The sequence below is a fragment of the Simochromis diagramma genome, unplaced genomic scaffold (assembly GCF_900408965.1).
Source record: "Simochromis diagramma unplaced genomic scaffold, fSimDia1.1 OVJJ01000359.1, whole genome shotgun sequence".
In the NCBI taxonomy this organism is placed as follows: Eukaryota; Metazoa; Chordata; class Actinopteri; order Cichliformes; family Cichlidae; genus Simochromis; species Simochromis diagramma.
The window spans coordinates 67,666-92,788 of record NW_024386747.1 but is presented as its reverse complement, the minus strand read 5'-3'; the positions used below and the strand labels follow the sequence as shown (position 1 = coordinate 92,788).

The following is a 25,123-nucleotide window of genomic DNA, read 5'->3' as shown; positions in this document are numbered from 1 at the left end:
CGATTTCCAACCCCCTGAGCCACGGTCGCCCCCAGCTTAATCTTTATTTCACTTCCTGGATGCTGTTTCTGTTTTCCATCAGGGTCGTTCCATGCTTTCTATTCTGATGTAAAGTAACTGGAGGAAAGCAGCTCCCCAGAACAACGATTGTCCCCAGACATTGGCCACCTCCACCATAGCAGATAACCAGGAGTGCTCCAAGATCAGGAAACACTGGGGACTTGAAAAAAATGCTAAAATTATTTAGAGTAAAGTAATATAAATGACAAAACACTGTGTGCTCCGTCAGTGAGGTTTAATTTGATCCCTCTTTGTTTATTGTATGTTTTATATTAAACATACTGACCAATGTAGGTGCAGTTAAATGACATCAGTCAAATACAACCCACATATCAGACAAAAAAACATTGAATCAACACGAATCACTTATTATATTGGTTATTATCAGTAAAAGGAAAAAAAGGTGTGTTGGTGGTCAACAGGTGATGGCAGTCAGAGATGAGTCTGACAAAGAAGCAGAAAAACATTTCAATGAGCCATGAATAAAATCCGTTCTTTAAAAAGGATTTAAAAAAGCATCTTTGAAAGTGTATTTAAACGTTTTTCTTCAACTAGACGTGCATGTAACACAGATGCATGTAACTAGAGTAACATGTAACTAGAGGTGCATGTAACTACAGATGCATGTAACTGAGTAACATGTAACTAGAGGTGCATGTAACTCAGATGCATGTAACTAGAGTAACATGTAACTAGAGGTGCGGTAACTACAGATGCATGTAACTAGAGTAACATGTAACTAGAGGTGCATGTAACTACAGATGCATGTATATCAAATCTTACATTGTAATGTTAAAACCAAAACCTTTTGCTAACACAGAATGTATTTTAAGTGGTAGTGCTAGTCTTTTAAGCAGAAGCATATAAAAGCAGTCATACCAAAATGACTTCAAGCTTTTTAAAATTTATAAGCTTGGTTTTTATTTTATATTATATTGCATGCATGTTCCATGTTATAATAAATTAATCTAGGTCCTCTGTTCTGTAACTCATGGCTTTTGTCACTACAGGAGCAAAGGGGTGTAACCCAGCTGATACCTCGGTGCTCTGATGACACCAACAGAAGTCACCAGCCCGTAAACAGAGATAAACCACACAGTTTATCCCTGTGGAAAGAAAATTACCCATGAAGCAGCCAAAAGACGACAACAAAGTTACAGTGGGGACAGACCCTTAGCTGTGATCAGTGTGGGAAGTCTTTTAATCAAATTAGTCACTTAAAAACACATCAGCTCATCCATGCTGGAGTTAGACCACTCAGCTGTGGCGAGTGTGGAAAGTCTCAGACTGGTGACAAGCGAATCCCCTACACGACCACATAGTTCGCTCTTTCTAACAGTTCTTTATCCAGTTGCTCGTTCGACAATACTCGGTTCTTTCAGCTGCAACCCCACACGCAACAACAACCTCAGGTCCCGACACGTCTATTGCAGGGGAGGCGTGATGAACTGAGGGAGCTGCAGTCTGTCAGCCTCCCCTGCAGCTGCGCCACAAACCAGTCCCCGCTGCACAGACCCTATCTGGGAAACTGGTTCCAGAGCCTGAGCATGTGTTGAAGCAAGCTACATTGTATTAATCAGTGTCTCTGATTCTGTTCCCATGTCCCGATTGAATCAAACTGCAACGAAAAGCATAAACCGTCTGTCGCTGAGTTGTTGTGGCATGAATGTTCATCATGAAGTTGAAAAATTGTAGCAACAAAGTCTTTTAAGTATTTTGTAAGGGCTGAACCGCAGTTTTTGCACAATTGAAAACGAGTGGGAGATGTAACAAGGGAATCTTATTTAGGCTGTTGTCTGACTGCAGAATTACAAAGTCCAAGTGCAGAATGGATAATTTCATGAGATAAAAAGCAAATTAATTCCACTGTCCTTCATAAACTGAAGACCTGATTGCGCTTTCTTCCCTATGCTCTTTGAAATCTCTCTGTGATGATTGTAATTTGAGATCAGATAACTCAGGCTTTCTGCTCCCTACTCCTCAGGCTGACTCTCTTCTAGGCTCTCCTGACTGTCCCCTCTACATGCTGAGGATGTGTCCTCATCTGTAACCGGAAGGTCGCCAGCTCGATCCCTGGGCTCTCTGTCCTGGTCGTTGTGTCCTTGGGCAAGACACTTTACCCTACTTGCCTACTGGTGTTGGCCAGAGGGGCTGGATGGCGCGATATGGCAGCCTCGCCTCTGTCAGTCTGCCCCAGGGCAGCTGTGGCTACAACTGTAGCTGCCTCCACCAGTGTGTGAGAGTGAATGAATAGTGGTATTGTAAAGCGCTTTGGGTGCCTTGAAAAGCGCTATATAAATCCAATCCATTATGATTAAGCAGCCAAATTCTAGCTCTGGGGCCCGTTCTTCGTACCTCGCTAAGTAAGTTAGCTGGATTAGATTGTTGACGATTTCGCGAGCAGGTTTACTTTATGTAAACAGGATTAGATCGCGGCCACGCAGGTATGTCCGCTTCATGTATATGAAAGCAACAGCGATATTCCAGCACTGTTTCAGCATAAATAAATAACACCAATGTAACTAAAGATAATGCAGCACTTGATCCATTTATTGATTTCACACAGATACATACAGGTCATTTCCTAAAAAAGGGAAATGTACCATTAATCATTCTATTACATGTATGTGATTATTACAGATGTAATTCATATTTCAGAGTAGTAATTGTAAATTACTTCGTGTAATCAAGATGGGAGACCACGGCTATAAAAGCGAAGGTGGATTTGGGAAGTCTGTCGCAGCCATGTCCTGTCCGTATACGCGAGCCACCCATTGCGGAAGGTACAAGATTGATAAGGAGAGTCCTCAGAATTCAGCGTATATTGCGGGATAGACAGGATCCTTTAGCTCAGCGCGACAGTGTGCTCATAGAGAGATATCGATATTCCCGTGAGGGTATTATTTACTTAACCAACTTATTGACGAGGGGGTGCAGGACCACCACCTGTCTTTTTTCGCTCTGCCCTTTTCTTGGTTGCTGTTATGAACAAACAAACAGATTATTTCAGGGTCTCTTTCCAAGAGACGAAAAGCAATATACGTGATAAATATTACCATTCTGTAGAATATTCTTATATTTCACTTTTACTTGTTCCCATGTTCTAGTGGGTCCTGTTGTGGCTCTAATGTGAAAGGGGATATAATATAACATATTATAATATAATGTAATATAATATTGGATAATATAGTGTAATATAATAAATTTACCCTACCGCCTACTGGTGTTGGCCAGAGGGGCCGATGGCGCGATATGGCAGCCTGGCTTCTGTCAGTCTGCCCCAGGGCAGCTGTGGCTACAACCGTAGCTGCCTCCACCAGTGTGTGAATGTGAGAGTGACTGAATAGTGGCATTGTAAAGCGCTTTGGGTGCCTTGAAAAGCGCTATATAAATCCAATCCATTATTATTGTTATTATTAAATTACTTACGAGTTTAATTTGTCAGCAACTTTCTGCCAGCCCTCTCTCCTTGCTTTTGCAGCCTTTGCAGTGTTCCCTTGCGTTCTCATTAAACTCCGAAACTCCTGAAATCCCTCACTCAAGAGTTCTTGCTCTGCTGCCGAAAAATACCGAGCGCGCTCCTTCGACATTTTCGCCGACCAATCAGAGGGTTGCCGATCAATGTTTCTACTATCGATGCATAGCCCCTTTTACGACACCCAGTGATCTCACATTACTTCATCCAGCTGTACTGATCGTCAACAGCAGGTGTGTTCGGGGAACCGGATTAGCGAGCTCACGGTTAGCGCGATGGTTTGGTCTTGGATGTGTCATTTGATCTTGGATGTAGTAAGTGACATACGAAGAATGGGCCCCTGGTTTGATGCTTACATTTGGAGGACTCTCGACCACAAACTAAGAGAAACTCTGTCAAGTTGCAGAAACACATCACGTTTTGCAAACAAGCATACTATTTTTATAGTTAACTAAACTTATAGTTTATTACAGTTGAGTTCCTACTCACAGACAACTGAAACATATTCACATTTGGAAAGCTGATTGTATAAATTTTCATTTGATTAATCTGAAATTGTTCTTCTGTGTCTGAAAACACCCACTCCCACTTACTCAACCAGTGTTGTCGTCTGCTGCTGTGGCAGAAGACAACACTGCAACTGTAACTAAACTGATTACAGCATTATTTTTAAAACCTTCAGTGAATTCAACGTTCTTCAACATTTTGTGTATGCTACTGTTGTACATACAGCCGATGTTTTACCTGATGGGTACAATGTTGCTGTTGAGGGGTTGCTGTGGATAGTGCTGGAGGGCAGGGCTGTGTTGATCTGAGACTTGCATTTCCACAACACTCTATCCATAGTCACATACTGTGTATGCTACTGTTGTATATAGTGTATTATCTTATTTATTTTGTAGTTGTTTATATTTTATTTCTATTTTTGGATTTTCTTCTGCTATCTCTACCTGAGCTGAGGTAACGCACAAATTTTCCTGCCGTCGATCAGTAAAGTCTAATCTCCTCATTGACTGCATTTCTGATGGAGATGAGACGTCATGCAGGACAGAGGTGAGAGGCGTGACATCACGGTGCCGTGACAACAACCTGGTGCTTAACATCAGCAAAACCAAGGAGCTCAGACGAGGCCTCCCTTGCGCAAGTAATGGATCGATCGACTGTCTTGTTTTCTTCATGATGAATAAGTCTCTAGAATTAGCGGGGTTTGTGGAAACACAGACCCAACAGTGTCGTGCCATATTAAACCATTATACACCTCAATAGTAAAATAAAAAATGTGTGTAAATTGCATGAATTAATATTTATTAACGTCTCTTTGTGATGTTATACTATGATAATGACTGCCACAAACAGCGTCCTCCTGTAACCATGGTTACGGGAGTTTGTTGCAAGAAGTGTTGTGAATCTCGCTGAGACAGGGAACCACTGAGAGCCTCAGATGAACCAATCAGTCAGATCGCTGTCTCCACTTCTCCTCCTTCTTCGTCCCCTTTGTTTTTTAAGTACCTCATATTGTTAGGATTCTTTAGCTAGTTAGCCATCACATTAGCTAGTTAGCATCACATTAGCTAGTTAGCCATCACATTAGCTAGTTAGCATCACATTAGCAAACTGCTTCGGAGCACAGCTGCCGGAGTCGCGGGTTTTGTTGAATCAGGCGTTGGACCTGCTGGAGGAATGCTCTGCGATGATGGTGGAAAACAGCCGCCATTCAACCCATTTGAGAGCTTCAAAGAACTGGCTGCAGGTACGATTGAAAGTTTGACAACACCGACTTCAACGCCGGCGCTGAAGCTAAAACACTGTTGATGCGTCTGTGATTTATTAGTGATCGCTCACTTGTGTGCACGTGCATGTAGGTGAACGCTTGCGGCATGACGTCACACAGCTCAGTTCCTTTCTGCTTTGATGTCACAGTACGTGTCTTTGATCTTGCAGCACGTGACCTCCACTCGAGTCCATAAATAGGGGTGAAACAGCGGGACCTTGCATTTTGCATTTTTAGTTGTCGTGCGTTAAATGTACAGACCGCGATCTTCCCTTTCTGAAAGCTTTCTGAAAACGGATTTCCAAAGTAATTGTAGCGAAACTAAGTCGTTGACAAGGACAGAGTTCTTAAATATACCCCCTCTCTCTGTATCACTAAACAATTTTCAAAGCTATCTTTAACTAAGACAGAGCAAAGAGACGCATATTGAAAAACAATGACCAATCAAGCAGGTAGGAGTGATCCGGGAATCCTAATAGATGAGGAAGAAAACAGAAATGTACACAGAATTTGGTTCGAAATCTGTATGGAAAAACTGGTTAAGTGAGTGGTAAGAAAATCAGGCGAAATCATCAGTGGGGAAAAAATTGAAACCATCTACAAGAAACTTACCAATACAATCTGGGCTAAAGTCAAGGATAAATGTGAGGAAATTCCCTTAAAAAACATCCAAAAATGCCACAAGATGATTTTCAAAGCCTTCTGCAAAGAGTTTGAAGATGCAGAATCAGTTCTGCAAGCCTTGGACTTAAATCAGCCAATTGTAGACCACATGATCACTCAAGTTTTCATAGAGGAAGCAGCCAAACTATCCAAGAGACCATGTTGCATAAGTCGATTTTTCTCATTTGTAGGTCGACTTTTTTCGCTCCTTTCTGTGCTGCATGCAGAGTTCCAACACAGATGACTGCGACATGGGAGAACAAACCACTGTGTTTCAGAGCCTGATAGTGCCTGAAAACAAGCCTGAAAACGAGAAAAGAAATAGCAGTCATGCGACTTTGTGTTCTTGCTGTAACTTTAAGAACTGTAACTGTAACATTAATATAAAGTTGAGGATCCCAAAACTATTCACTTTAACGTAATGCAGAGAAAGACAAATAGACTTATGTAAAGACATATTTCCACTGATGACAATTTAGTCATCAGCTGCTGCTTTAAAGGCAGTACCCAGCCAACATTTATATGTGGGGCCCATATGGTTTGGAAATGGGCTGAAAAATGGGCCCCATAGGATTGTCCGCGGGTTCCGTAATGGCCCCATATTAAATGCACATATAGGTGTTATGTTAGGAAAAACTGGGAACTAAAACGCCCCAACTGGGAAAAGTACAGAGAAACCCACCCGGGCCCCATCTTTCAAGTTTTTGTGGGTACCATGTGGGTACCACATAGGCTACAAAGTGGGTTTTAAGTGGGATTGTCCGCGGGTTCCATAATGGCCCCATTTTATAAGCCCATCTCGGTGTTATATTGGTAAAATCTGGGAACTAAATGGATCCCAACTGGGCAAAGTACACAGAAACCCACCCGGGCCCCATCTTTCAAGTTTTTGTGGGTACCATGTGGGTACCACATAGGCTACAAAGTGGGTTTTAAGTGGGATTGTCCGCGGGTTCCATAATGGCCCCATTTTATAAGCCCATCTCGGTGTTATATTGGTAAAATCTGGGAACTAAATGGATCCCAACTGGGCAAAGTACACAGAAACCAACCTAGGCCCCATCTTTCAAGTTTCTTGTGGGTACCATGTGGTTACCATATAGGCTACAAAGTGGGTTTTAAGTGGGATTGTCCACGGGTTCCATAATGGCCCCGTTTTATAAGCCCATTTTGGTGTTATATTGGTAAAATCTGGGAACTAAATGGACCCCAACTGGGCAAAGTACATTGAAACCCACCTAGGCCCCATTTTTCAAGTTCTTAGTGGGTACAACATGAGGAAAACATGAGCTAAAAAGTTGGAATGGCATTAGCAGTGGGTTCTGTATTTGCATCTTACTTCTAGTTTGAATTGACTAAGTTCTGGCACTGAGTGGGCCCCATGTAGTAAAACAGTCACAAAATCAGTTTTTCAGACGGCTAATACGGGTTCTGTGACACAAAGACACCAAATATATTAAAGCTGACCGCAAACAAAATCTAGTTTGTAAATAAAACCACTTCAAAAATCACGAAGGTACACAAAACAACATTTTTCACATTTATTTTGTCAAACAACACTGTATTCCAAAGTGCGTAAACGTTTAAAAACTAGAAATGTCAAACTACAGAAAAATTCCTTAGATATTTGGAACTGTAGCAACATGGGGAAAAAGTCAGATGGAAAACTGAAAAGCTTATCTTGAATCAGCAGGGTTTCTTTTTTTGGTTTTTTACAGAGCCGTAAGTCTATTTTGTACCCTTGCAGCCCTCGGTCCTCCTCTGTCTTTAGCTCCAGTGAACCACTTGGACAGAGCCTTCTCTGCTTCTTGCAAGTTGACTTTTGATGTTAAATAATTCTTCAGTGCCTCTGCAAATGAAGAAGAAGAAAAATGGGCAAGCCAAAGTAAAGTTAATCTTAGCTTACTTCATTTGGTGATGACTTGCAAAGAACAATGTTTATTTCACTTTATTGCCTCAAAAAATATATACAAATTGCATGATAACCAATCTCAGTTACACTTTCAAACACTTTATTAAAAAAGTTTAGTTTTCTAAAGTTCAAATGTCTCAAGTGAAACTAACTTACCATACACAACATTAAAAAGACGCAAATCTCTGAACTTTTTTTCCCCATGTCGACCAAGCATGTTGTACTCCACAGCCAGCTCAGGTGATATGAGGAATTTCATCATCCTTCTTGTGGCATCGTCTACACTTGTTTCCCCTGTATCTGCTACCATGGCAACCTGAGGGGAACATACAAAAAGGACAGATTAGATACTGGCATCTGGTTAGGATGCCTCCCTGGTGAGGTGTTTTGGGCACGTCCCACCAGGAAGAGACCCAGAACACCCAGGACATGCTGGAGGGACTATGTTTTTTGGCTGGCCTGGGAATGCCTTGGGATTCCCCCGGAAGAGCTGGGCCAAGTGCCTGGAAAGAGCGAAGTCTGGGCCTCTCTACTTAGTACCGGATTGGGTCGAGGGGCAGCAGCCTAAGCTTAAGTTAATGGACCGGAATGGAGGATAAATGGACGCTTTACATATTACTTAATGTTTACTGTGTGGTGATAAAAAAAAAAAAAATGGTAGTAAACACAAGCTAAACTAAAAAAATTAATTGCGGTTCCTTAACCCTTTATCCCCAATAATGTTACGCAGTATAACTGGTAGGTCTTGTAGGTTTTTTCCTCTACTGTATACTATATGAATGTAATCAAGGATTAATAACAGAAAAAATTTTTTTTTGAAATTTTGCCATTTTTACTAAAGGCAATCAAAATGTACATGAATAAAATATTTAAATTAGTCAATTCAAATTAATAACTCTAAAACACTGAACAAAATCAAGTATTTGACCCTGTGGTTTATTTTCGGACATCTCTTTTCTTCTAAAAGTCCAGGCGTGTTGGGCCTCCGGCAGAGCTCAGGTTTGGAAAAACCTGTCGCTGGCGACTTTTTGGGGGCTAAAGGGTTAAAATAAATAGGAATTGGCCAAAATTTGTATAAACTATGAAATAGCAGAACAAAAGTAAAAAAAAATCTTTATCTGTTATCAGAATCAAATATTTGATTAGAATAAAAAATTTAACTTTCTGGAAGATTTCTCGTTACATCTGTCATAAAAGTAATAACATCTCAGAACAGAAACATGATAGCAACAGAAAAATATGATAGCAGTGTGATGTGATGGTCCCTGGCCAGATTTTTACACATATTATAAGCCCTGTGACACAAAAACCACTGAACTCTGACACGCACAGACTGTTTTCCTTCGTGCTAATGAAGAAAAATGCTGGTCGGTCTGGTATATAAAAGGGAATTTATTCTTCCAGGACCTGAAGCTCCGTAATGCAGCCCTCCAACAGCCAAACCTATCTCTGATTGTCTTGATGCATGCTCAATCATCCAGGTAAGTAAATCTCCAAAAGTTGATTCTGTTCATCTGCAGCATTTTTCTCCCACTGAAAATGCTACGTCCAGATGAACAGAATCAGCTTCTGGAGATGTTCTCTGATTGGATTGTTTTATTGGTGATTGACATGAAATTGACCAATCAGCTGAAAAGAAGAAAAATAGGGTCAAAATTTGGATGTGTAAGTATAAATCCACACACAGCCTGGAAAGCCGAGTGCAGAGTTGTTTGTAGCACCAATTCAGCCAGAGTGTAGCCAGATGGATTTTCCATCCATCCACACTGTAAAGTCTATAGACCAGCAAGTGATAAATTAACAGTGTTGTTGATATTTTCTAAAACAGTTGTATGCAATAGGAATTGCTGTTTATAGTCCTCCTGTATATCTGCATGATGCCTCCCAATTAAAACCTGTGATAATGGAGATTCAAATTCATGTCATACCTATACCAACAGTTATCAAGTATCCGGATCGACCTTTACTGATATGCTTAAAGGAAAATTGTTATTTCCATGTATTTTCCTGTTCTGCCTTCAATTTTGAGGACTTCCCCCAACATTTCTAGTTGTGACAGTGCACCTACAACAAAAAAAATCTGTTGAAAGAGCAATTTTGTAAAATAGTCTATTTTTGTATGCACAGTTTACAAATCTGTCCTGTACAGCATGGACAGATTGCATGCTAAAAAGTTGTTGCTTAAAAATAAAACAATAAATTTTTAATTAATAACATCAGCAGAAAACCTTGTTATTAATTAGATGTACAATTTCTATAGAATACGAAACAACTCAGTTCATTTTTGATCATATCAATACCAGCATATTACACAACTAGTGATGGGATTTTCATCTCTTTTTAGAAAGCCGGCTCTTTCGGCTCCCAACCGGCTCTTCAGCTTGTTTTGTTGCTTTAATTAATTAATTATTAACAACAATATAAAATTATGCACAAAAGGAATTACTAATGTAAAAAAAAGAAACGTGGTTTTATTTATATATGTTTGTATATAAATATATATGGTGGCCCCTAGAGACAAAGCATGTACAAACTCCAAAACCCATTTCTAGCATTAACTGAACTTCCAAAACAGAGCTATCTAGATCACTTAATTTACACAATTGAAATCATATGTGTATTGTTTGTGTATTTATACACAAGCACTCATATATATTCATAAAAAATTCCAAAAATTGTTCATTTACCTGTTATTACCACACACCAAATCCAGTCGTTGGTACTTCCTGGCTTGTGTAGTCACTAGGTAACAAAAGCTCAGCACTGTGCCTAGCATCCTGGAGCACTTCTGTTGTGTTTTGTACGTGCTTTGGAGTTTGTACGTGCTATGGAGTTTTTACGTGTTTTGGGGTTTGTACGTGCTTTGTCTCTAGCGGGCACCATAAATATACTTTTATTTATTCACTCCACATAAAATGTAATAAATAAATCATATAATACAAAAAACAACTATTCACATTTCAACTTTTAACTATTTAAATTTTCAGATTTTTCCTTTTAAACAAATTTAAAGTGAAACAACACAAAACACTGCAAACCACAACACAAATATAAAGTAAAATATGAAAACAAAAAGAAGATGCATATTCTCTGTCATATGGGCCTGCATGAATAAACTTTCTGAATCCTTTATCATCCGCAATTGAAAATAGTTGTGGATGATTACTATACCTTTCTAATGTGACATTGTTGTCCCTGGCTCTCTTTCTCTCTCTCTCCCTCCTGATCTGTTACTGTGCTACTGCGAGTGTAACTACCGCCCCTCTCCCTCTTCCCAGTGCAAAGCACAAGGCTCGCGTGCGGAGTGAAGCGGGAAAAAAAGTGCGAGAGAGAGAGAGAGAGAGAGAGAGAGGGTGAGAAAAAAAAAACACGTTGTGTCATTCACTTCAAAGAGTCGCGCTAAGAGCCATTTCGTTTTGACCAACACATCACTAACAACCATGATGAAAAACGCTCATCTGCTTCCATCACCATCAGCTGATTAACATTGAGCTGCTGCAGTCAACACCATCAAACTAATTTAGTGTTTAATGTTACGTTATTGAATGCTTTTATTTTTAGATCTTTACCAGTGCTTAAAGACTGTAGATGTTCACACCTGGTGTTAGAAAACCGAGTTCACAGCAGTATTATTTTTTATAACAGGAAATTAAAATTTTTATTGGTTACCACTTTTATCAGTAACGTACTTCCTATAAAATATGGATTTGATAAGTTACCGGTTTATTGAAATCAGCTAGTGAACATATCGATCACTTTATTGAACTACACGCCTTACACTCTTGTGAGCTCTGGTTACTAAAAGCAGGTGTGAATGTTTGGAGTCCAAAACTCAGATAAAGATTACAATAACAAGGCAATGTAAAATCAGTTTAATGCAGTTGACAGTAGCAGCTCAGATGGAAATCAGCCAATTGTGAGGAGAGTAGAGGACCAAAACTGTCAGAGTTGTGGGACAAGTGAAGAGAACACTGTTGGCATTATTGTTAGCATAAAAGACGGAAATTTAAATAAATGTTAAATTTTTAAATTGATCATTGCCTCCTGTGCATATATACACACACACATATATATGTATATATATACGCATATATATAAATACATATATATATATATACACACTGAATACCAGTTAAAAAAAAAAAAAGGATGCCCCAAAGACCATCACTGATAGACCATAGAACTGGGTTAATTTACTGTATTGTTTTTGGCAAACACAATTTAGAGTTAATTACAAAACTCTTACTGCCTATATTCTACTCAATAAAGTTCATCTTATCTTATTCTGTTTTCATTGCACCATTCTCTCTTTACAGTTTTTGAATTTACACACTATAACGTTCACGGCAGTTTTTTTTCTGTGCTTCTGCAACTGTTTCTTAGGTTTTCCTATAAGGTTTTTGTAATTAAAGAAATTTATATTATCTTTTTGGCTTTAGTGGATTCCTGCTCAGCTAACTCGGCCATTATGCACTACCCAGTAAACAAAATGGCTGAACGGTATCTTAAATGTCTGAACATGAGCTAGTCATACCATGTTACGAAATATTCATGTGCAGTGTAGCAAGCTCACCTTATAGGGGTGTAAAACATGAGGCGTATGAGGTGATTGTTTAAATTACAGGAGTAGATGCCTGCAGCTGAAACGGTTTTCTGATCTGAACGTGAACCTACTGGTCACGTTTACGGATAATGTTACCAGATATGCATTGTACTATAGGAAAACGGTGGTGGATCAGTGTGCAAAAAGCCCCCAAAAGAAACACACAGCGTCTTTAGCTCAAACACTGTCTGATCTCTTAGATACTGTGCTGTTCCATCTAGTTATTGGTTACTGAGCAATATTAGGTCATTAATTAATTAAGAGAGTGCAGCTGTTCAGATCAGATGGTGAAGTAGGAAAATGCAGAACATGTTACTATAGCTGAATGCTGTGTAAAATACTAATAAATGTAACTCCCATTTATGGCTTTTACTACTGTGGGGCTAAATAAAAAATTACAGACATAATGAAATCTGCTACAATTACAAAGCTTAAGTTTAAAACAATTATTATATATGAAGCATTTTTTTGCTCTTTTTTATATTCTTTTTTACTAGTAATGGACTCAATTTTATTATCAACTTCAAAGACCTATTAAACTTTTAAACCATTAAATCCAGGAAATTACGGTAGATGCCCGTAAATGTACGAGACCCTCTTTATGGCTAGTATCCCCAAATATTTAATAATCCTTTCTAAAAGTACACAAATGTTGTTCTTTTCAATTAAATAGTGCATGTTTAATGCATTCTTGAGCAGGTAAAAATTCCACTAAATTAGTTTTTGCATATTTTTAAGTATGATCAAATTTTTATAGTTTGCGAGTACCAGCTTGACTTGCTGATCTTTATCTCAGGAGGCAGTGGGTTTTTACCCTCTCCCCCTTTGATCCTGTGCGTTATCGTTTAAAACTCGCTATCTGCATCTTTTGGCTCCAGCACGTCTTTATTGTTAGAGTTGCTGCTTGCTGTGTTCTTCTGCGGGGTGCTGATGATTCATTGTTCTGCTTCTTCTGATGGTAAACGCCTCTGGAAAGCCTGAATATGTGAGCGCGTCTGATTCATACAGAGTTCTGCTCTGCCCCCCCCGGGCTCATATATGCAGCCAGTGTGGATGTGTGTTATGTATCACTCACATGTTAGGTTCATTAGACTGACACAAGGGTGATGCACGGATGTTGGTGTTTTTAGGGCCAGGTGTGAAAGTGGAAGAAAGACAATTTGCAGGTTTCTTTTGAAATGTTAAAAGAATGTTGGAAATTTGATCAGAATACGGTGAAAATGAGAGAAACAGATATTTTTCTCAGATCATTGTGTTAAATTGTCAAAATCCCCGTGTTCTTTAAGACTATCAGCTCTACTCTAAACAACCCTGAAAGCCTCTGCTGACACATGTCATCAGTTCCTTTCTTTCTTTGTAAACAAGGTCGAGTCTGTCAGGTCAGCAATAGTACTTCCTACAGATGACCCATCAGTGTTTATTCCATGACTGTAAACATGTTTCCATTTGTCACTTCAGTCTTTACTCTGAAATACAGGAAATGACATCATGGCTCAAAATCTTTGTCGTTCAAACAATTCTTTATTTAACATCATTTTTTAACTTTATTTAACAAAATACATTCAATGAAAACTTGAACAACAGAAAACTGATTTTTCATCCAACCACTGAAAAAAAAGGTAACGACTGAACACAAACACTACAGAAGAACAATTTATAAAGATTAAAATGGAACTACAGGAAGTTTGATTCATAGCCTCATTTGAACTTTAACTTAAACTTAAGGAGAGCCGATCTGAACTCTGTGGAGCCTGATCTCCAGGATTTAATATTTTAATTTATATTTAATTGTGTTGTGGTTTGCAGTGTTTTGTGTTGTTTCACTTTAAATTTGTAAAAGGAAAAAGCTGAAAATTTAAATAGTTAAAAGTTGAAATGTGAATAGTTGATTTTTGTATTATATGATTTATTTATTACATTTTATGTGGAGTGAATAAATAAAAGTATATTTACAGTGGCCCCTAGAGACAAAGCACATACAAACTTCAAATCACGTACTAACTCTGAAGCATGTACAAACTCCAAAACACGTACAAACTCCAAAACACGTACAAACTCCAAAACACGTAAAAAGACGTACAAACTCCAAAACACGTACAAACTCCAAAACACGTAAAAAGACGTACAAACTCCAAAACACGTAAAAACTCCAGAACACGTAGGGGAGAGTGAGGTAAGATGAGCCACTTTTTACTCATGTTGCCCTGGATGTGAGAAAAAAATGACACAGAAATAGAATGATAACATATTCCTTTATTTCAGGATGTCTCCTTTCAAATGTAATGATCAGAATCTATGTCTGATGACGCTGCCCAAAATAATGACCTATTAAAGAAAAAATGCTCCTTTGGCTCAACTTGCCCCAGATTAGGGGTAAATTGAACCTAGTCAGTGGGTAAACTGAGCCATCTTGGGGCAAACTGACCATGTAGTTTTTAAAATGTAAAACTGATCATATTGTGAAAACAAACCATTTTAACAGTTGTAAACCTGTGAGAACAAACCTGGAAACTGGTGGTTTGTTTAGAAACCACCAGTTCAAAACCATTTATTCAAAAGAACTATTCAATATTCCAATGACCAAGGTTGCAGGGGAATATGAACTGTTGCTCCCTCCTTGCAGTTCCTCCAGCCTGTTGAGGTTGAGGTAGCTTCTTCAGCACATCCTTGCGTGGGAAAGATGCCTCATCATTTTCCTTGAACACAAACGTGGGTTTCTTACTGCTAGTGATCCCTCGGATTCTTCTGAGAAATCTGGCACTCACTTTGTTGTCTGCAAAGCAAATACTTGTTCACAGGGCTATAGTCTCTAAATGGTCTTCTTTTGGCTATAGTAGATCTTTTACTTGTTCCTTTTTTAATTGTTTGTTAAAATAGTTTTTTCCATCATATTGAGTATAGAGGAATGCAACTGTGAGCTTTAGCAATTATCCCGTTTCAACAGGACCGTGATCCCGATGTGTGAGACAGCAGGGTGCTGCCACTGGTGTTGTAATGTGTGATTTAGTTCCTGCTAACATTTCAGTTTGCTTCCAGTATCTATCCTCTGTGATTACTGGCTCTTTAGACAGATTTAGTAGAAGTGTGTGAGCTATTGGCTCAGTATAAAGGGTCAGTAGTGTTTTCATGTCACCTATCCATCCTCCATTTAGTCACCCAAAGCATGTAGTAAATACTGCTCACTTTTATTCATCTTCTCTTAAATCCAGAAAAATTCCCACTTGTTAATGTAGCCTGGGAAATGGTTAGCCACGCAGGACACAATTACTGGGGTTCTTAATGTGCAGTTTTATTGTCAATGACGACTGAATAAACTAAAAAAAAATGTCCTTTGACCTTTACTTTTGTCAAACAGCGGCCATATGGACTTGTACTGAACATCTACAGCACGAGAGGTAACGTGGCAAAGTAACAGAATAACCTATTAAACAAAGATGCGCCACTACAATACGAGGAATAAAAGAAATGAAATGAAATACAAAATACAAAAATACGGCAGTGGCCTCTGTCTGTGCAGAACAAAATACAAAGAACTAAATCACACAAGGCTCCTTTAAAAAAATGTGGAAGGGTTACATACATGTTTATAAACACTTACATTCCACAGAAATCTCTGCTCACTTGCAATACTGGAGCACACAGACGATCTCGCAGCTTATCCCTTGCATGGAGAAAATGGCTGCTCCACGCTGCACATACAGGTCCTTTGCATCATACATTTAAGAAATACATCATCTTGTTAAAATACTGACGTTTTGCCACTGCACTACAATTATAACAATATGTTTCAATGAGTTATGTGCATATTTAACAATTCCTTACCAACAATTTAACTCCTTCACAACATTCCCGTTCCACATCCACAACACAAAGAAAAGTAAACAGGAAGTCCCAAGATGCATTTCTTGTTAAGTTTTTTTTGGAAAACTGCAGTTAACCCTTAAGCACTGCCCCCCCCCCCAGTGGCCATAATATGCAACCACACAAACCTATAAAATTAACAGCTTCAAGTGCACACAACATGCAGATAACCAAAGAGATAGCACAAGCAATAACATTAAATTACCCAATAACATTCTTGTCTTACCATACATGGAAACAAAGAAACAACATTTTAAGACCCCTTTTTGAACCTTAAATGGATATTTGGTTACCTGAAATGGAAAATATTATTATTAATTTACCACTCGGCTACATTAACGTTGAGCGTGCGTGTGTGAGAGAGAGAGAGAGAGAGAGAGAGCTGTGCATGAAGTGTGGTGGAAGCAAAACAGCAAAAGTCAGAGTGAATTCATGATGATGTTTTTGTGAAGCGTAGTTTGGATCTTCTTTTGCTGCTGGTTCAGTCAATATTGTTTTGGAGAGACATCAAACTAACAGCTTTAGAATCAGCGCAAAAAGGGCGTAAACACAAAGCGCGGAGCCGCCGAAACATCAGAATCAGCGAGCTGTCTGCTTTCAGCCCCGAGTGTCGTGCCGTCGGGTGAGAAAGGCGACGTCTCACTGATTCTGATCCGCAGGTCTTTGTGTTTACGTCTTTGTGCAGAATCCGTGTTCCTGCTCTCATTTACTGTTTTAGCTGTTTGGTGGTGTACAATTGTTCATTGAAGTAAACACACAGAGCAGTAGTGGATCCTTTAAAAATGTGTTTATTTATTTTGATTTGCTGCTAACTGCAAGGATTTTATTTGTAGTTTTTGTAGTAGGAAGCACTGCAAAAACTACAAATAAAAAAGTGCAGTTAACAACTGCAGTGCTCTCCACTATGTAAAACCCTCACCTGAATTTTTAGGTTTTTCAGTTCAAGCCAATTAAATGAAACCCAAAAATTCAACCCCAACAATCAAATGATCCCCTATGAGCAAGCACTCTGGCAACGGTGGAGAGAAAAAACTCCCTTTTAACAGGAAGAAACCTCTGGCAGAACCAGGCTCAGGGAGGGGCAGTCTTCTGCCATGACTGGTTGGGGGTGTGAGGGGCAAAATAAAATCAAACATAAAGGAGAGCACAGCATATTTTAGAAGGGCGCCGGCCTTGAGGCAGACCGAAGAAACGGTGGATGGACAAAATCAAGGAAGATGGAGAAACCTTTGCCGAAGAACGGACCCTGCACCAGCGGGAACAGCGCCAGGATGAAGGTGGACTGTGGCTGGAAAACATCATTACTGTTTTTAAAGGGTAACTGGTCCACATCCACAATTACAGTAGGGCTGTAATTGTGGATGTGGACCAGAATCCACAATTATAGCGATCCCCGCTCTTCCCCCACAGAACGGGACATTCACTTCAGCCGAAAAGCTGTGAGATGCCCCAGCAAGCTGCAGGAACAACAATGGCCACTCCGGCAAGACCTGAACCTACTTTAAATAGGTGCTGATGATTTTCCAAGGTTTTCATCAGTTCTGCATTCGCTTTCCTAATATTTTTGAGCTCTTCCCTGAGATCTGCGTTTTCTTTCTTAATATTTTCAACCTCTTCCCTGAGCTTTGTGTTGTCTTTGCTACTATAATCCTTCTCTTGCTTGAGATCTGCGTTTTCTTTCCTAATATTTTTGAGCTCTTCCAAGAGAACTGCGTTTTCTTTCTTAAAATATTCGAGCTCTTCCCTGAGTTCTGAGTTGTCTTTGCTACTATTTTCCTTCTCTTGCTTGAGATCTGCGTTTTCTTTCCTACTATTTTTGAGCTCTTCCAAGAGAACTGCGTTTTCTTTCTTAAAATATTCGAGCTCTTCCCTGAGTTCTGAGTTGTCTTTGCTACTATTTTCCTTCTCTTGCTTGAGATCTGCGTTTTCTTTCCTACTATTTTTGAGCTCTTCCAAGAGAACTGCGTATTCTTTCTTAAAATATTCGAGCTCTTCCCTGAGTTCTGAGTTGTCTTTGCTACTATTTTCCTTCTCTTGCTTGAGATCTGCGTTTTCTTTCCTACTATTTTTGAGCTCTTCCAAGAGAACTGCGTATTCTTTCTTAAAATATTCGAGCTCTTCCCTGAGTTCTGAGTTGTCTTTGCTACTGTTTTCCTTCTCTTGCTTGAGATCTGCGTTTTCTTTCTTACTATTTTTGAGCTCTTCCCTGAGATCTGCGTTTTCTTTCTTAATATTTTCGAGCTCTTCCCTTTGTTTTGCATTTCTTCTACGGTTGTGCTCAAATTGAAGCACTACGTCTCTGTGAATTTGAGACAGTCTCATCTCACTAGCCTCAAGCTGCACTCTTAGTGACTCATCTCCACTATCGCTTCCAGAAGATAAGTTATTTAATGACTCCTGTGGCATTTTTTTAAAGGTTTAAAGCACCGTGTCACAGGTTAAATACGTATTAGCTTTGTCTAAAACAACTGGCTGTTTCTGAAAATGCTCCAATGTAAACTGAGTAAACTGTTAAAGGAGCTCCCTATTTAAGGACTAGCAGAGAACGTGAAGTCGACCGAGAACGTGACGTCGACCGTGACGTCAGAATGGTCCTTTGTGAAGATCAAAGGATCAAAGAGCGAGGGGGCGTTCCAAGATGGCCGAGTAAGTACACGCTTACTCCCCAGCTTAGCAAATGTAACGCTATAATACTGTAGAGACACTGTGTCAACTCAGACCTCAGAAGCTTTTTCGGTATTTAAGCCAGAAAAGGACTGATTTTGATCAATAAAGCGACAAAATGTCACAGCGTGACCAGGGCTGGACTGGGACAAAAAATCGGCTCGGGCATTTTGACTAGAGACCGGCCCACGAAAAATGTGACGTCATTCAGGGGTAAAACCGCAAAGGATTCTGGAAACTTGTGGCAAGAGGTACTAGCGCATGCAGGCTTTCAATGGACTACTTGCACAATCACTTCCGCGTTCTATGTAGTCCTACCCCAGTGCTTCCGGTGTGGTTAAACCATGGCGACGTTCTACACTCCTGCCTACAAGAGCTCCCAAAATTGAACATCACTGATGATCATCGGATTTGCAGAGTGACGACTACCCCCACCAGCAAATTAGATAAAGGATTTAAGTTATATGCTGCATCATATATACACAACTACGAAGGTAAGAAAACGTAAATTGACCGACAAAGAAACGGTAGCTAACGTCAAATGCAAACACTACGTTACTCCGCTATGTCCTTCATTTGATGTCAATTCTCTATATTACATGTTTTCTTAAACGGTGTTTTATGTCGTCCGAAAGTATAGTTGAGGTTTTCTTAACTAATGTCACTTTTGTTGTTGGACACTGTTATAATAGCGATAGGTAGTTGGCTAACTAAGGAGGTAGTTAACTACCTAATGCTACTCTTGCTAAGTGTAAAGTATATATGTTTAAGACGTGCTGACATGAGTAATACAGAAATAATGCTAATTGTACTTGTAATTTTGTTCAGTGTCCAATAAAGACAGGTTGTCAGGGGAGGTCGGTGTGAGAGCCCTGTGCTACAGGTCAATGAGGAAGAGTGAGGCACCACACAGACTAAGTGTAGGCAGGAAGCTGTGTAAAGTTGTTAATCCCTGTTCAGTGGGGTTCAGTTCATTTAAGCATTAAGTTCATTCCTTTTTTTTTTTTTTTTTTTTTTTTTTTTTAAATGACATCAGAAACAGCAGTATGCGACATTACGTGATGGCAGAGCTTCAGTTCATCCTTTGTCATTTTTTTTTTTTTTTTTTTTTTTTTTTTTTTTAATAAATAGGACAGGGGGAATGAATGAGAGAAAGAGGGGGAGAGAGAGAAAGAAAACCAAAGGGGGGAAGAGACGGTGAGAAGGGGGGGGGAAAAATAAACAACTCCTGGGTCACCTGTATGGAGAAAAAAAAAAACAAACAAAAAAAACAAACAGAGGAGACAGCAAACAACAAAGAGCAACATAATAATAGAGAAAACAAAGCACCATCACAATAAACTAGCTAGTCATAGATATCAATAGTTACTAAATAATAAACGATATTGTGCAGCACGCAAGATAGACAGCGCACAGTGTGCTTTGAGGCAGCAGCCAAGAAAGCTTTAGTCCGCGTCTGTGAATACCCATGTGTACACCTGTGTGCATACCTGTGTGGATCAGCATGCTTGCATTCCAAAGGTTTCTCCATGTAATGATCTGCTAGGGAGTGTGGGGGGGCCACAGCCCCGTCCTCCAGGGTGTGAAGCGGGTATGGAGGAGATCAAAACTCCAGACATCCAGAGGCCCCCAGAACACAAGAGACCATGGAAGACCAACAGAGGGGCAGCCGCGCCACTGTTCCAGTAAGAGCTGAGGAGAGTCCCAGATGAGGGCTCGCCCAGCAGCCGCGGAGCAGAAGCCAGGGGGAGTTGCAGTGACGCGTCCGTGAGCTCCGCCGGCCCCCAGCTGTGCCTGAGTGACCGAGCCCCAGGCCGAGAGGCCGGGGGCACCCCACCTCCAAAGGGGGCCCGAGCGAGCCCCAGGCCCCAGGCCCCGACAAGCGGCCGCCAAGGAGTGAGCCGGTGTGTACCCGGACGCCCACCCCCAGACACAAAGAACCACCAGCACACCGACACCTGAGGGAGTCCGCCACCGCATTAAGTTCATTCCTAAAGGCCCATCAACTTGAATGTTTTCCTTGTCTCCCTGCTTTATCACTCCTAATTTGACTAGTCAGATAGTTAAATCATGTGTTTGGGTGATCAGAAACATTTGACACCAAGTTAATACTGCAAATATACACAAAGTTATTACAGTTATCAAGGATGGTTAAGTTGTTTTAATAGGGAGAGAAGGAAACACTAAGCATTCAGGAGGGTAAGCCTGTAGGGGTCAGTAACCATAACACTGAACTATGTTCCTGTTCAGCTCTTCCATGAAGATGATGTTACATTTTTAAATTTTCGTTCTTTCTTCTTAGATTAAGCTTCTGGATTCATCGCCGGTGATACTGACACATAGCCAGTGCTCCTGTGTGGCAGGCGCTGTTATGTGCAATCACACAGTGGCACTGCTCTTCCAAACAGCACACTACTCACAACTCAGAGTGCCGGTTGTCCCCCCTGTGCATAGCTGCACGGAATCTGAACAGCAATGGCACAAGCCACGGACAGTGGTAATTTAAATGAGGTTAAAGTTTTTGAATTAGTCCATGTTTACATATGAACAGCAACTCCATCCATAGTAAATGTGTCTTCTGTTAGGGTGTTGTGAGAATATAATATTATTTTACGTCATCTTATGTCCCTAATTAAAGATTGTGAATTATTATGTAGTTCTAGTTTGCATTATTTTCCTGAATTAGAAGAAGCTGATAACTATTGCATTAGTTAAACTGATTTGCATTACATTAAACTGCTGATTTATTGTGAATGAATGATATTGTTTTATGATGCATTATACTGCTGAGTTATAAGAAATACTGTTCGCAGAAAGTCATCGCCTTATTTGTCTGATTAGAAGAGAACAGAATATGCTGGAGTTTTCTGCCCCATCTCAGCAGGAGCAGATAAACAGGGAGCCAAGGTCGTAGCTTAGGCGCCGTGTGAGAGAAAAGCATGTGAATGTTTAGGCTTTTGTGATAAGGTGGGGGCACCAGAGGCTATAAAAGTTTGATTAATGCTCCACCATTTTGAGATCTGAGGCTGTCTGCATACAGTGTCCATCTCCCACGCGTGTGACTATTAAAATCATCGTTTGACTTAACCCGGCCGGACCAGTGTTGTTATTGTGGTTTTTCCTCTTGTCTCCATCCCCAATTTTGAACTCGTAACAGTGTGAAGCCAGGAACCATCAACTCCATGATCTTCACTAAGCCGGTACCAAATAGGATGGCCCAGACTGGAGTACGGTAATTAGATTTGTAAAATTTGGTTTCATGTTGCTATTTGTTCATACATACATGTGTCAGAATAGGTATTAATTTACATACAACATTACACTTTCTGAAGACGGCTAACTCAGTCATGTATATATACATCCCAGTCTCTAACTTATGCACCACTGTTTTACACCTTTTAGTTTTTAGTTTAGTTGTTGTTCAACTGCTCATCAGTGGGATGTAGTGGTGTACTTTGTTGTGTGGGCACAAGAGGACTACCTAGTGCAAAGAATATACATGGATACAGATGTGCACAATGCAATCAGAGGAAAGGCAGACTATTTCTTTTTTTTTTACATATATATGCCAAGATACCTGTGTTTGGAAAAATGAACGGTGAAAACAGCAAAAAGAAAAACAGATCCTTCAGGCTTGTTGGAACAAAATAACTGATGTTTTATTTGCAATGTATTTCATGAATTCTTTTGTTGTTACATGTTACTTTTATGTGAAATCAGTAAACTGTTATTTAAGCAATGGCATCAATTTCATTTTTTAAAAACACAAAACATTGAATTTGTGTAGAACCTATTTACATGGTAAGTATTTAAAACTCCATGCCTAGCATACTGATATACATTTAGACAATAACACAACTGAATGAAGAAAATGACAAATGGTATTTTTGATGTTACAAAAGCACAATGTCACTTATGATTTTAAAACCATTTAGTGATTTACTTTATAATTTTGCTAAACAATTTTGTTGAATCTGAATAGTAATATAGTATTATAATTAAACAGTATTATTAACATTCAACATTTGCAATGAATTAGAATGATCAATAACTGGAACTCAACTATCAGCACTCAAGTACCATTTCTGTAATCAAGTATTGTCAGCTGAGAAGGAAGAAATGCAACTGTAGTGGCCTCAGCTGCAGGTCATTTTCCATAAGTTACTTGTACTGCCACTGGTGTATGGGGAAAACTTTGTTCTGTTTAATCCTCCTAATGACTCGCTCCACATGCACCCTGAGTCTGGCTATGGCCTGCGCAGTGCCGTAGCTCCGCAAACGCACATAACGCACACTGCGTAGGGCACCAAATGGCCGGTAGGGCACCAAAAAAATCAGGGTCGTAAAAAAAAAAAGTAAACCATATTAATACTATAAATATCATATGCATTAATATGGTTAAACAATACAAAAGCAACATAAAACAATTTTCCCGAGAAAAGGGGTGAATCTGCTTTGTGCCCTGTCTCCAGTCTCCTCCTGGTGCCCCCCCCCCCCTCCCAGTGGTCTGTTCTATAATTGGTAAACACCTGTTTGAACATGGCCTCGAAACGGCAACAGGAGTCGGGAGCGGAGAAAAGAAAGAAGAAGAGGAAGCGTGATGAAACTCAGGCGTCGCTTGCCGGTAAGGCAATGTTTAAATAATAATAATTTAAAAAGTTCATTATTGTAGCCCTTGCTTGCACGCTCATGTCCGTCAACTCTGTGATAGCTCCTGTTAGCAGTGTTCATACTGTGTTAACAAATGTTGCAAATGATTGATGTTGGGTAGTTTGTTTACGTTGTGGATATGAATATAGAATGGACTACTAAAAGCAACTCATCATGGTCACTCAATTGACGGTTTTCAGATAACGTTAGCAATCGTGACTCACGATTGCTAACGTTATCGTGATTCGTGAGACTAGCATTTCCCTCCTCAGGTTGCTAGCTGGCTAACGTCATGCATGCTACTGATTAACCTTAACTTTGGGATAGGTCAGTGATGCAGTCAAGTATTATTATCAGATTAGACAAGATTACTTTGTATGTTGCTGCATTTCAGGATATCTATAAAGACGCATATCTTATTTATGCCATTGACGTCTGAACACATAAATAGTTCTCGTCTTTCTTTAGGTTCATAGATCAAGGGCGACATCTGTTGGTGAAACTGTAATATGAAACCTATATCTTCCAGTAATATAGATTTCCTACTTGCGCATTTATATCAAATTATGTACAGCATGTTTATATTGCCATTTGCCATTATGAAAATCTATACATGTAAAATATAGTTAGTAATTTTTAAATGTACCAGTGACTTACTTAATTTATTAGTCTTATAATGCAATCTTTCGTAGGCCTACTGTAGATTCAAAATTGTATTTCTGTAAAATCCCTGAATATTTTCTCTTGTATGCAGGGTCAATGCTTAAATATGTTCAAGGAGGATCTCAAGGACAGGATGAACCATCCAGTAGTAGTGCCATCCCTGGACATCAACCACCAGCCATTGTAGACCCTGCAACAATCCCTAGCCAAGAAGAACAAGAACCATCAACCACCAGTTCAGGTACAGTTCCATACACAAGTACCACTGAGAGTCCTGTCACTGAGAGACTATCAGAAAGTGACACTGTGGAGACATGTGTGCCCCCTTCAAGCGATCCTGCTCTTTGGCCAGCTCACATTGTAGATGCTGATCGTGTTGAAATTGTGCGGAGAGGTCCTTTTAATGTCAGCTCTGATTTTAATTTTCCAAAGGGGCCTGATGGAAGAGCATTTCACACTAGCCTTAAGTTCAAAATTCTTCCCAATGGAGAAAAGGTTCACCGGAGCTGGTTAGTGTACTCACCGCAGAACAATGCTGTGTTCTGCTTTGCATGTAAGCTTTTCAGTGTGAAGGATATAAAGCTGAGTACAGAGGGCTTCAGTGACTGGTCGAACATCAACATCCGTTTGAGGGGTCATGAGTGTAGCCAAGACCACATACAGTGCATGCTTAAGTGGAGAGAACTGGACACACGGCTAAAGAAAAGCATGGCAATAGATCAACAGGAGTTGACCTTACTAGAGGCAGAAAGGAAAAAGTGGCGAGAGATTCTCAAACGATTACTCTCAATAACTCTCTCA

The 25,123-nt window shown here is 39.8% G+C and overlaps 2 protein-coding genes across 2 annotated transcripts in view; both read right to left on the bottom strand.

The window, feature by feature from the left end:
• Window positions 1-25,123, bottom strand: part of LOC120725229 (kinesin-like protein KIF1B) — a 113,543-nt gene that overhangs the window by 28,171 nt on the left and 60,249 nt on the right. The window lies entirely within an intron of this gene.
• LOC120725154 (trichohyalin-like) lies at window positions 17,126-19,098 on the bottom strand. Its single transcript, XM_040017921.1, has one exon. It carries the CDS (start codon window positions 18,749-18,751, stop codon window positions 17,771-17,773), a length of 981 nt encoding a protein of 326 aa, XP_039873855.1. The 5' UTR covers window positions 18,752-19,098; the 3' UTR covers window positions 17,126-17,770.